This window comes from Bos taurus, chromosome 12, assembly GCF_002263795.3.
Source record: "Bos taurus isolate L1 Dominette 01449 registration number 42190680 breed Hereford chromosome 12, ARS-UCD2.0, whole genome shotgun sequence".
Classification (NCBI taxonomy): Eukaryota; Metazoa; Chordata; class Mammalia; order Artiodactyla; family Bovidae; genus Bos; species Bos taurus.
Genome location: NC_037339.1, coordinates 77,889,821 through 77,903,423, shown reverse-complemented (window position 1 = coordinate 77,903,423; position 13,603 = coordinate 77,889,821). Strand labels below are relative to the sequence as shown.

Genomic DNA, 13,603 nt, shown 5'->3' with positions numbered 1-13,603 from the left:
CCGACCCAGGAATTGAACTGGGCCTCCTGCATTGCAGGTGGATTCTTTATCGACTGAGCTATAATGGAAGCCCAAAGGAGGTGCAATAATATATAAATATACACACACAACATGAAATATCTGCTATAAAAAGGAATGAAATAATGTCATTTGCAGCAACGTGAATGGACCTAGAGATTATCCTATGGAGTGAAGTAAGTCAGACAGAGAAAGACAAATATTACATCTCACATGCGCAAACTAAAAATAACACAAACAAATTTATTTACAAGACAGAAATAGATCCACAGACATAGAAAACAAAGTTATGGTTACCAAAGGGGAAAGATAAAACAGGAGTATAGGATTAACAGATACAGACTACTATATATCAAATAAAGAGCAAGGTCCTACTGTACGAAACAGGGAGGTATATTCAATAACTTAGATTAACCTACCATGGAAAAGAACAGAAAAAAAAACATACACTCACACATGCACGTGCGCACACACACACACACACACATTGACATCTGAACGCCACTGTGCTGCATGCCTGAAATGAACACAATGTCGTAAATTAACTACACTTCAATTTTAAAGACAGACTTCTGGAACTCCACATACATTCTAGGCAGAAAGAAAGGTAGAAAGCTCAACCAAATTCCTCCTACAAGATAGCTCCCTTTCAGTCCCCCACCACACCTCCAACTGTTTCTTCTGTCTCCTAATCCAGTTGTCTTCTCCTGAAGTTCGCGCCTGTGCTCAGTCATGTCTGACTCTGTGACCCCTGTAGTCCACCAGGCTCCTCTGTCCATGGGATTTCCCAGGCAGGAATACTGGAGAGGGTTGCCATTTCCTCCTCCAGGGGATCTTCCCAACCCAGGGACTGAACCCACATCTCCTGTGTCTCCTGTTACAGGTAAGATTCTTTACTGTTGAGCCATCCAGGAAGCCCAGTCCAGTTAGACATAAAAGTTGATTTATCTCATTTTACTTATTTCCTTTTTTCTCCCTGCTGAGGTATGATTAGAAAATTCAGATGAACTAACCAGGAAATCAAATTTCTGTAATAGTAGAATTTATTGTTATAGGCAAAACCAGACAAGAAAATATTATTGCCTTGAGGATAGAGAAAATTTATGATTTGGTTTATAGTTTTAGGACTGCGAGCTGTAAGAAGAATCCTCAGTGATTTTGCATCTAACCCTGGATTCAAAGCTTCAGCATGGAACAGGGGGCCTTAAGGAATTTTCAGATTCTCCATAAAATGTATGCAGAATAAAAATATGTTAGTGACAAAAGCAGTACTATTTTTCACTTAAAAAGTAGGAAAGGGAGTCATTTTTCATTCCTGTCTATGAACAAAGTTTTAGTATTAGAATTAGAGAACTTCTTTACCAAATATGGGGCTTCTCTGGTGGCTCCATCAATAAAGAATCTGCCTGCAATGCAGGAGACCCAGGTTCAGTCCCTGGGTTGGGAAGATCCTATGGAGGAGAGAATGGCAACCCACTTCAGTACTCTTGCCTGGAGAATCCCATGGCCAGATGAGCCTGGTGGGCTACAGCCCATGAGGTCAAAAAGAGTCAGACACTACTGAGCAACTTTCATTCATTCATTCTTACCAAATATGAATCGTAGTTCAAATGTGACTTCAGCAGCCTAATTGATTGAACAGTGAAAAAGACAACCAAATTAGGAACCAACCAAGTAACTTCCCACTGTCTTCATGAGATGTTTTGAAGAGGCAATCACCCAAAGTATTCCCCAATAAGCTGTTGGTTTGTAGTAGGTTTACAAATGTGGTAACAACCCAAGGTGCCTTTTCTATCAGAAGTATTAGCATTGCAAAGATTTGAAAATGGAATGGACTCCCCTCTGCAGACAGCAGTCTTTCGGAAAGAGGGGTTACCTGGGTGTGTCTTTGTGGTACATGTAGATTTACACACATAGGTAAATGCAATTGTGCATATACTCATATATTAATACCCACATACATGCCATAAACACATATACATGCAAACATATGTCTGAAGACATATTTATGTATTCAGATGTATATAACATATGTGTATAAATTTAAGGTAGCAAATACATATTTGCATACACATATATATGCTTTACGGAGAAGGCAATGGCACCCCACTCCAGTACTCTTTCCTGGAAAATCCCATGGACAGAGGAGCCTGGTAGGCTGTAGTCCATGGGGTCGAGAAGAGTCATACACGACTTCGAGACTTCACTTTCACTTTTCACTTTCACGCATTGGAGAAGGAAATGGCAACCCACTCCAGTGTTCTTGCCTGGAGAATCCCAGGGACGGGGGAGCCTGGTGGGCTGTCGTCTATGGGGTCGCACAGAGTCGGACATGACTGAAGTGACTTAGCAGCAGCAGCAGCAGCATATATGCTTTAACTGGCAACCAGAATATATATGCATAAAGAGAACTTCCCCAGGCCTTGGTATTTATATTATTTATAAGTACATATACATGATAACGGAGAAGGCAATGGCAGCCAACTCCAGTACTCTTGCCTGGAAAATCCCATGGACAGAGGAGTCTGGAGGGCTGCAGTCCATGGGGTCGCTGAGGATCGGACACGACTGAGCGACTTCACTTTCACTTTTCATCTTCATGCATTGGAGAAGGAAATGGCAACCTACTCCAGTGTTCTTGCCTGGAGAATCCCAGGGACGGGGGAGCCTGGTGGGCTGCCATCTATGGGGTCGCACAGAGTCGGACACGACTGAAGCGACTTAGAGCAGTAGCATACATGATAAAGCAAGATTTGAAAAAAGTGAATATATATATAACATTAATACCTAAAGACATCAACTCTTAGAATAGACACCAAGACTTCAAAGACTGTGGATGACCAAGAAACAAGATAATAGAAATAATAGCTGAACTCCTTGCCCCAAATGAGCAGAATTTGGAAATGAAGTAAACATGATGAATAGTGAGAGAAAGAAAAGTTTGGAGAGCAGGGAGAGGACTGAAGTACAGGACTGGAAATCAGAGAGTTTCAAGAACTAGAATGATTACTATTCAGTCTTAAGTTGGTTTACATTCCTGTGATTAAACAAGCCCACCCCTGATGTCTCTAGGACCTGTACTAATGTTTCACTAAATCAGCTGACCTTTGAACTACACAGGTTTGAACTGCACAATGCCACTTACAATGTGGATGTGTTACAATAAACATGTACCCCAGTACTCCATGATCCAAGGTAGGTTGAATCTTTGGATACAGAACTGCAGCTAAGGGGGGGTGTGGGGGGGGCAAGGTGGAAAACAGAAGACCACTAAGAAAGAAAAACTGAAGAGTGATTCCACAAAATAGGTTTGGAGACAGTTATTCAAAGAAAAATGCAACCTAATTCCAAAGACACATGTACCCCAGTGTTCATCACAGTGTTCTTTACAGTAGCCAGGACATGAACGCAACTTAAACGTCAGTCAGCAGAGGAGTGGATAAAGATGTAATGCAAATATACAATGGAATATTATTCAGCCATAAAAAGGAACAAAATTGGGTCATTTGTAGAGATGTGGACAAATCTAGAATCTGTCATACACAGTGAATAGGTCAGAAACAGAAAAAGAGAGACTGTATATTAATGCATGTATGTGGAATCTAGGAAAATGGTCCTGATGAACCTATCTTCAGGGCAGAGACAGAGACGCAGGTGTAGGGAATGGACCTGTGAACATGGGGTGGAGGCATGTGAGATGAGGGAGATGAATTGAGAAAGTAGCACGGACATGTATACACTACCACATGTTAGACAGATAGCTAGTAGGAAGCAGCTGTATAACAGAGAGCTCAACTCGGCGCTCTGTGATGGCCTGGAGGGGTGAGATGGGAGGATGGAAGGGAGGTCCAAGAGGGAGGGGATATATGCACACCATAGCTACTTCACAGTGCTGTAAAGTAGAAACATTGTAAAACAACTATACTCCAGTTTTGAAAAAAACTTTTAAGTAAAATGCAACTGTGAGGAGCAAGTAGGTCCCACAGTTCTAGGACAGACTATAAGGATTCAGAAAATCCAGCTCTCATGAATAATCATACACAGTTCTCATACTACTTAACAGTGTAGACGTCAGAAATAGCTGCCAGAAAAAATTACTAATACTTCCATATTAGGGGTATTTCCATGTATTTTAAGTATTTTCATACCATGTGTGTTTAAATCAATGCTTATAAGGATGTTTCCTAATCTGAATAAATTAAATCTATTAATCTTTTTTGGGCTCCAAAATCACTGCAAATGGTGATTGCAGCCACAAAATTAAAAGATGCTTGCTCCTTGGAAAGAAAGTTATGCCCAACCTAGATAGCATATTAAAAAACAGGAACATTACTTTGCCAACAAAGGTCCATCTAGTCAAGGCTGTGGTTTTTCCGGTAGTCATGTATGGATGTGAGAGTTGGTCTATAAAGAAAGCTGAGCGTCAAAGAATTGATGCTTTTGAACTGTGGTGTTGGAGAAGACTTTTGAGAGTCCCTTGGACTGCAAGGAGAACCAACCAGTCCATCCTAAAGGAAATCAGTCCTGGGTTTTCATTGGAGGGACTGATGTTGAAGCTGAAACTCCAATACTTTGGCCACCTGATGCGAAGAGCTGACTCATTTGAAAAGACCCTGATGCTGGGAAAGATTGAGGACAGGAGGAGAAGGGGATGACAGAGGATGAGATCACTGGATGGCATCACCGACTCAATGATCATGAGTTTGAGTAAACTCCAGGAGTTGGTGATGGACAGGGAGGCCTGGAGTGCTGCAGTCCACGGGGTCACAAAGAGTTGGACACGACTGAGCAACTGAACTGAATAAATTAATCTTTAAATTATATAGATATTAAATGTACTTATACATAAAAATTATTGTGAATAATATCCTGAAGAATGTCAAGTTCTTTATATCCATAAAGATGTTCCAGAAAAAGAAACTAACTTTCAGAGAAATCAAATGACTGTCTCAGGGATGAATGACAGAAACAAGTTAACTCCAGTTAACAATTCAGACAAGATTCCTATCTAACCCCAGAAGTGCCATAAAGTCCAGACTCATTCTATAAGCGATCATTCTTCATTTCACAGCAATTCCAGATAAAAATAAGAGTTTTTAATTTAGCAGGGCCTTCTCACCATTGATGAGTTTTCTGATTCTTTCTCCTGACTTTCTTCCATCAGTTCTATCACTGACACCATCTTACTCATCCCTGAGTACTGAAGCATGATTCTATCTTCCAGCAGTCTTTAAAATGCCTCATAATTCTATCCTTATTCGCTCCCCCAGGAACTAGTATTTAAACATGATCTAACCTGAGTTCCTCCCCATCAAGTGTCAATCCCAACCTGCTGGGCCCCCAGGCACCATATTACTTTCCATGAATCACTGACCATCAATTATGTTCAAACTCCCATGTTCAAACTGCTTCATGGTTCCTATATACTGTTTAACTGAGCACAGGCTTCACATTCAGCGTGCTTCCCTTGTGGCTCAGCTGGTAAAGAATCTGCCTGCAGTTCTTCTGCAGGAGACCTGGGTTCGATCCCTGGGTTGGGAAGATCCCCTGGAGAAGGGAAGGGCTACCCACTCCAGCATTCTGGCCTGGAGAATTCCATGGATTGTGTAGTCCATGGGGTCGCGAAAGAGTTAGACACGACTGAGCGACTTTCACTTTTCACTTTCACCTTCAGGTTCAGAGCTCTCTGCCAGATGAGAGCTGCAGCTCTCAACATATCTTCCACTAGGCTTCCCACAGCCCTAATTTCCAGTGAAGCCAGCCCCAGAACCCTTCACTCTTCTCCAAACACACCCACATGTTTTTCTGCCTCTAAACCATTTCTTCCATTTTTCTTCACTCAGAATTCCAACTGTCCACCCTTTGGAATAAAAACCTCCTTATACTAAAAGACTTATGTCAAATGCTACAATTTTTCCAGAATTTACATCACAATATTTAATTCCCACCTTAATGGAACCCTCATAGAAATACATAGAAATTATATTCTTCTTTGCCTTATAGGCATTTGGTATTTCTCTGAATCTCCCTACTCAGCGGGAACCTGTCATGTATTCCTCATCTTTTGTAGCACCTGTATTTTTTTTATTTTATTTTATTTTTAAACTTTACAATATTGTATTAGTTTTGCCAAATACCGAAATGAATCCGCCACAGGTATACCTGTGTTCCCCATCCTGAACCCTCCTCCCTCCTCCCTCCCCATACCATCCCTCTGGGTCGTCCCAGTGCACCAGCCCCAAGCATCCAGTATCGTGCATCGAACCTGGACTGGTGACTCATTTCTTACATGATATTATACATGTTTCAATGCCATTCTCCCAAATCTCCCCACCCTCTCCCTCTCCCACAGAGTCCATAAGACTGATCTATACATCAGTGTCTCTTTTGCTGTCTCGTACACAGGGTTATTGTTACCATCTTTCTAAATTCCATATATATGTGTTAGTATATTGTATTGGTGTTTTTCTTTCTGGTTTACTTCACTCTGTATAATAGGTTCCAGTTTCATCCATCTCATTAGAACTGATTCAAATGTATTCTTTTTAATGGCTGAGTAATACTCCATTGTGTATATGTACCACAGCTTTCTTATCCATTCATCTGCTGATGGGCATCTAGGTTGCTTCCATGTCCTGGCTATTATAAACAGTGCTGCGATGAACATTGGGGTACACGTGTCTCTTTCCCTTCTGGTTTCCTCAGTGTGTATGCCCAGCAGTGGGATTACTGGAGTTAACTGACCTTCATTTTATTATTTTTTAACTTTTCCTTTTATATGGGAATACAGTTGATGTCGCATTAGTTCCAGGTATACAGCAAAGTGATTCAGTTATACACATGCATGTGTTTACAACATCTTACGGGGCTTCCCTGGTGGCTCAGTGGTAAAGAATCCGCCCACCGATGCAGGAGACACAGGTTTAATCCCTGGGTCAGAAAGATCCTCTGGAGAATGAAATGGCAACCCACTCCAGTATTTTTGCCTGGGAAATCCCAGGGACAGAGGAGCCTGGTGAACTACAGTCCATGGGATTGCAAAGAGTCAGACATGACTAAGCGACTACACCACTTCTTTAATAGCACAACATCTTTAACAGTAAACAGAGAGTCTAGCAAATATACAGCACTTAGTGTGTGCAAGTGTGAGTGCTTAGTCACTCAGTCGTGTCCAACTCTTTGCAGCCCTTTGGATTGTAACCCTCTAGGCTCCTCTGCCCATGTGATTCATGGGTTTGATCCCTGGATCTTCTTGACCCGGGGATCAAACCCAAGTCTCCTTCATCTCCCACACTGCAGGCATATTCTGTACCCAATGAGCCATCAGGGAAGGCCATATAGCACTTTATGTATGTGTGTGTGTGTGTGTGTGTGTGTGTGTGTGTGTGTGTTAGTTGCTCAGTCGTGTCTGACTCTTTGTGACCCCATGGACTGTATGTAGCTTGCCAAGTTCCTCTGTCCATGGAATTCTCCAGGCAAGAACACTGGAGTGGGTTGCCATTCCCTTCTCCAATAGCACTTTAGAGAACTGGCTACAGTGGATTCAATTAGCTTTTCCAAGTTCCTAAAACTGAAACTCTTTTAAGTGATGTATTTCAAAAAGTGATTGGAAAAATGTTTAAGAAACCAATACTTTAAGTGTAATCACAGGTACCCAGGGGGTTATTCAGGATATCCTGAATTCCAAACCAAATATTTGTTTTTATAGAATCAAACATTTGACTGTTCTTAAAGAAATATTTCACTAAAATGAGTTTCCTCCTCATTAGACCATCACATCCACATGAATAATCGCTGGGTCAGATCTTTATGCTATAGAATTTGGAGGAAGATCCATGTGCCAGGAGCCAGTGGAGACTGGGAGAGAGAGACCACTTGTGATCGTGTGTAAACGTCATCACTTTCAACCAGCTCATCTAAAGTAAGTATGTCTCCTATGAGTCACGGTGTAAGAATCCCAGTGGACTTAACTTGAAAAGAGCACAGTGTATCTCCTACAGCTGCTCTCCCGTTGAGCCAAAATTGCTGTCCTGGCTTGACCTTTTGAACTTTGGATCAATAACAGGTCCCCCCCACCCCCAAGACATTAATGAAACTAAATTGCTTTCACAGTATCAACTGACTAACAAACACAAAGCCAGGCTCTTTATCTATCTCTTTCTATCCATTCATCCTAGCTCACCTTTTGCGCATCCCAAAATAATGTTATATAGACATATACAAGCATATTCATCTGTACTGAGTACTGACTTTATGCAAAACACTATTCTAAGTCTCCTGCATCTGTTAAACCTCACAAAAATCCCATAAGATAGCTACTTTATTATTCCCATTTTACAGAAGAAGAAATCAAGGCTCAGGAATGTTAAGTAACTGCCCAAGTTCAGACAGATGTTAAGTGTAGGATTCAAATCCTGGAAAACTTCTCCAAGAGCCCACAGTCTTAACCACTCTATGATACCCTGCCAGAGCAGAACTGTGTTTTCTTCACAGAGGTGGGGAAAGTCTCTGGAAGTTACTCTATTTTTGAAAATCATCTATAGGAGCTCATCACAGAGACCAAGGCCCAGAAGCACATAAAACATAAAAGACAACCTGCTGTTTCTATCTTGAGTGAGTGCTCAGCTGTGTTCGACTCTTTGCAACCCCATGGACTGTAGCCCAGGAGGCTCCTCTGTCCATGAGATTTCCCAGGCAAGAATACCGGAGTGGGTTGCCATTTTCTTCTCCAGGGGATCTTCCTGACCCAGGGATCGAACCCATGTCCCCTGTGTCTCCTGTATTGCAGGCAGATTCTTTTTACTGCTGAGCCACTGGGGAAGCCCATGTTTCTATCTTACTGGCCATAATATAGGAATTATTTCTTGCAGACAGAATGGAGTAGCTAAACTTGAAGCACAGAATAAGCGGGCAAGCTGGCAAGATAACCAGATAGACTGTGTGTAAGGCTGTCCTCACTGACCTGGCAAATGTAGCCAGTGCATTTGCAGGCGCAGATTCTACACCAGGCCCAGCGAGCCGGCATCAATAGGCAACAGTCAGAAAGATGAGGACTGGAAACAAACGCAGTTCTTTCATTCGGTCTTAAATATAGAGAAGCAGGAATGTACACACAAGCAAACAAAACCATGCATGACTCAGGGCTGCATTTTGCACCAGGATGGAAGGAATGTAGTGACAAAGATGTCAGGATGAAACAAAAAGTCATTTTCCATGGGAGATAATCAGAGTACATATACATACCACAGCTACCCTTTAACTAACAGAAAGGAAACCGATCAGCTTCTTTAAAAGGGGAGTTCAAGCTACTGGTAACCAGAACTAGCTTACTGGCTAAAAAACTGCATTCTGCTTCTGATGTTTCCAATCAAAGAACAATGCAAAATGCCCTGAAAAATGTGTCCAGAACTCACGATATTGAGGAGGCCTTGCCAGAGGCAATCAAAGCCAGAGAAGCCAGGTAACAGTTGAATTTGGAGAGAAATATTAGACAATTCTTAGCTTTCATTCCAAAGGGCTGCCCTTAATAGTGCTGTAGCATGTGGGACTGACAAGCTAAAATAAGTTGTGGCATTCAATACTTTTAAAGGGTTGAACCGCAGCCTCCAAGGCTACACAAACACACAGGAGCACCTGTGGCCCTCCAAATTACTTATATGACTTTTTTTTTCATTGTCAAACAGCCCACATATTACGTACCCTCCCTGTGCTTCTAGGCCCAAATGCCACAGGAGAAAAAAAAAAAAAACATTTTTCTATAAACTCATGCTTGATCTCTCTGTTAGTGTTGGACTCTTATTCTCAGTACACTGTGGGTAAAATAAGTGGGTTTTTTTTTTTTTCCTACGAGTCTGCCAAACACTGGTGGGAACGCACTGTGTGTATTCCCACAAAAGTGCACTGAGGATGCACTTTCACTGACCGAGGGCCTGGATCATTCACAATGACCTGATTGAGGTTCTTGGCTCCAAGCAAACGGTGCTGTTATGAGAAACTGGTTATAGACGTGAGGGGTGTTCTCTTCGAAGAAGTAGCTTGACCCCTTCCAGTATGAGAACCCAAATCACTCCTTTAAAATGTGCAAAGGAAATGAATGTATTTTCACTCCACCCTTACAAAACACCAAGCTGCATTGAAGCCAAAAAACGGGAGCAGCAAAAACAATACAAAAGCCATCGCTCCCAAGAAAACAGGGGCCTGCTCGTGTTGGTGTACGGTTTTCTGATATAGGCCACTACGTGTCAACTACATGCTACCTACGAGAGGGCAAATCCACATTCAAAAACACAGTGGGCTTCCCTAGAATTTAGGAAAATCACATTCTCCTGTACTTCCTTGGTAAAGAAAGAAAACACGGGTCAGAAACTAAGGCCACACTGTCGATCAGCTACCCTTCAATTAAGAAATAAAACAAATAGGGGCTTCCACTCTGCAAATATGATGATTAACATGCGTGATCAGGGTGGAGGGGCTTCCACTCTGCAAATATGATGATTAACATGCGTGATCAGGGTGGAGAGCCCAGCGAAATAACTCCATTTACGGGGAAGTGGGGAGGATTGGTCTGTAATGAGGAAGCAACAGTAGAAGCTGAGATTTGTAATCGAGCGAGGGAACCTTAGCAAATATTATTTCCACTGAAGTCTGGGCCCTAGGGCAGAGGTCGGGGTTAAGAGAGGTGATTCCAGAACCCACTGGCGGAAGGCAGGGCCCTCCCCCCCTCCCCCGCTCCCCGTGGTGGCTTCTAGGATGCTGATGCGGTGGTCCCCAGCCTCCGCTTCCCCCAAGGGGCCGAAGCCCCCTGGGGAGCGCGTGCGGAGGGCCCGGCGCCGCGCCCCCTTACCTGCACAGGTGCTGCCGTCGTAGGTCTCGCACACCCACTCGTGGCACTCGCACAGGGGCCCGAAGTACACGCCGGGCTCGCTCACGTGACAGATGCACACCCCGCAATCGCAGCGGCCGCGGCCGTGGCACAGAGCGCCCCCTGGGGGCTGCCCGGGCGCGCGGCACCTGCGCTCCGACTCGGCCCGGGACAGCCTGCACGCGGCGGCGCCCGGGCCGCTCCTGCAGGGACGACAGACCACAGCGGGGGCCACGATCACGTCCAGGCACTGCTCCTTCTGCTCCGAGCACCCGCCCCCAACCCGCCCCGCCGCCGCGGCCTCCCAGGGTCCACCCAGATCCCGAACTGGAGACCGAACGCCAACCCCCTGGGGATCGTTAGCCTGGGCACCCCCTCCTCCCCCGTTTCTCCGAGAACCAAGCTGATGCTATCCACTGGTCATCACCGGAGAAATGACCACAGATGTCTAAGTGGTGACCTGCCCCACCGAAGAAGAGGACCGTCTTCCAGGTGAACTGGAGGATCCGGGCCTGCCCCTTGGAGGTCCGCCACTGAACCTTACACAGCGCATTTAGATTAAATGCAAATTAATCCAAAGTCTGACTCTTGGCTGACTTTTCAGTTCTCTTTCAAAAGTCCTGTTGCAAGCTGATGGTCAGGAGCAGTTGTTTTATGAAAAAGGAGAGATGATTATATAGAAAGAACCATACAGGTTATGATAACAGAAGACATAAGGCTTTTTCAAATTGCAAGAAGCGATACTTATAAACTATACTTTCAAAGCATACAAGTTTAGTTATCGCGATGTGCCTCCAATCCTCTTTGAAAATGTCATGCAAAATGTTAATGCGAGCCCCACGCAATAGCTCTGCCTTCTACGTGGTGAGAGCACAAAGGTACACCTGGCATGGCAGAAAATTCTTCCTGATACGTATTGGAGTAGGAGGAAATGATAAATGTATTCAATGATTGTATTTTTCCCAAGGAAGGGCAAATGAACAGGGGTAAGGTAATACACAGTGTAGATGGAAGAAGAATCATCGGAACAGGTTGAAAAACAGTTGATTTGGCGTCCAACTTCCTAACTGCCCTTGGCTTGGGGCAGCCATCCTGGAGCTTTGAGTCCCGCACGCAAGGCAGGGCAGGTCTGTCTTCAAGGAAAACAAACCAGACTTACCTCAGAGACGGCGAAAAGCTCTGTGGAACAGCTGACAGCCCCCCCGGCAGGAGAAGGGAGGACACCAGCAGCAAGACGCTCGCCAAGCCTGCGGGACGCATGCTGAGTTTCCAGGCTGCAGAAGCAAGGAGCGTGGCTGCGAGGTGGGGCTCCCGGGGGCGGGGGGGCGGGGAGGCCGAGGGGAGAGACGTGCCCCCAGCAGATGGCCGGGCAGAGGGACCCGCAAACACCCAGGCGTGCAGGACCCGGGCTCTACCCGGAGCTGCGAGGGCGTGGACGAGCTGCCTGCGAGGGTTTGGGCGGCAGCACTCTGGGCGGGGTGCTGGTACCAAACCCCTCAAGTGGAGAGTCTAGGCAGGGAAGTAATTAGAAACAGTTGTACAAGCAGATGGTTTATTTTGACATAAAAAAAAAAAAGAAAGAAAGAAAAATGTCCTGTTCAAAGATTTGAGAGAATCGTTCCTTTCTTCAAGTACAGGCCCCAGAAATATTTGACAAGAGGCTATTTGGGCTGGCTGACATTAAAGGGACAGATAAGATAATCCCCAGAGATGAGGAGAGGAAGGGGGGAGTTAGGTGATGTCAGGAGGGAATTCCTTTTCACCCCTTGCTCTTCAAGAATGTGTGCTCTTGGACTGCCTGTGGTGTGAGTTGTGAGGGGCAAGCAAAATGAGTTAAGGACCGCTTTTTTGCACTTTTGATCCTGCGTTTTAAATTATGGATCTCTCGTTTCCTTAAGCCTTTAAAAAGTGTGTCATGCTTCTAGTTGTTCGGGCCAGTAGTTTATCACACCACATTTTTTTCTTGACTTGGACAGTTCAGACTGTAGTTGTTCCAAGTTCACCCCGTTCTCCCGCATGGATTGAGTATGAGAAGATACAACATGTGATTCCAGTGTCAACGGCACTGAAAAATCATGGGTATCACTTGCAAAGCACCTACTCAGTGCCAGTCACTTAGGAAATTCTCTCTGCAATTGTAGCAATAGCCACACATTCATTTCCTCATTTAGCAAACACAGGTTGAGCATCCATTAGGTGTCAGGCTCTGTGCCAGTAAAGAAGACGCAGCAGACAATTAAGGAGACATGATCCCTGCTCTAGGAATCCACTGGGCTAGCAGACATAAAGCAAACTCAGGAGCATGAAAAGAGGAAAGGCTGCCAGTTACTCCCATCTTAGCTCCAAGCATCTGATCTAGTTAAGACGCTCCAATATAAAAAAGTATCAAATTGACGTGTTGCCCATGTGGAACTCACACAATATTATACGTCAAATATATTTCAATAAAAATGTTCTCAATGGAAAAAAAAAATGATGGCATTTGAGCTAAAGGCCAAAGGATGAAGGGAAGTTAGCTGGAAATGGGGAAGATGTGGCAGAGAGTAGGGTAGTATTCCCATTATAAAGATCAAGAAACTGAGACCAAAGCATGCCTTCCTGCTCAAAAGTGATGGACTTACTCAAATTCACACAGGAAGTTGGACTTCAGCTGAAAGCTATGAGCTCCCAAAGCCGGCACTGTCCCCTACATGGCGCAGTCACCTGGGAAAGGTGTGGACCCTT

At 44.3% G+C, this 13,603-nt stretch overlaps 1 protein-coding gene across 1 annotated transcript in view; it reads right to left on the bottom strand.

Moving 5' to 3' along the window:
* The window catches only part of ITGBL1 (integrin subunit beta like 1), a 235,466-nt gene extending 223,091 nt beyond the window's left edge, over window positions 1-12,375 (bottom strand). The window contains 2 exon segments of the mRNA NM_001206834.1: window positions 10,862-11,082; window positions 12,039-12,375. Of these exon segments, the coding sequence (NP_001193763.1) occupies window positions 10,862-11,082; window positions 12,039-12,139 (322 nt within the window). The 5' untranslated portion in view covers window positions 12,140-12,375.
* Window positions 12,376-13,603: the final 1,228 nt, after the last annotated feature.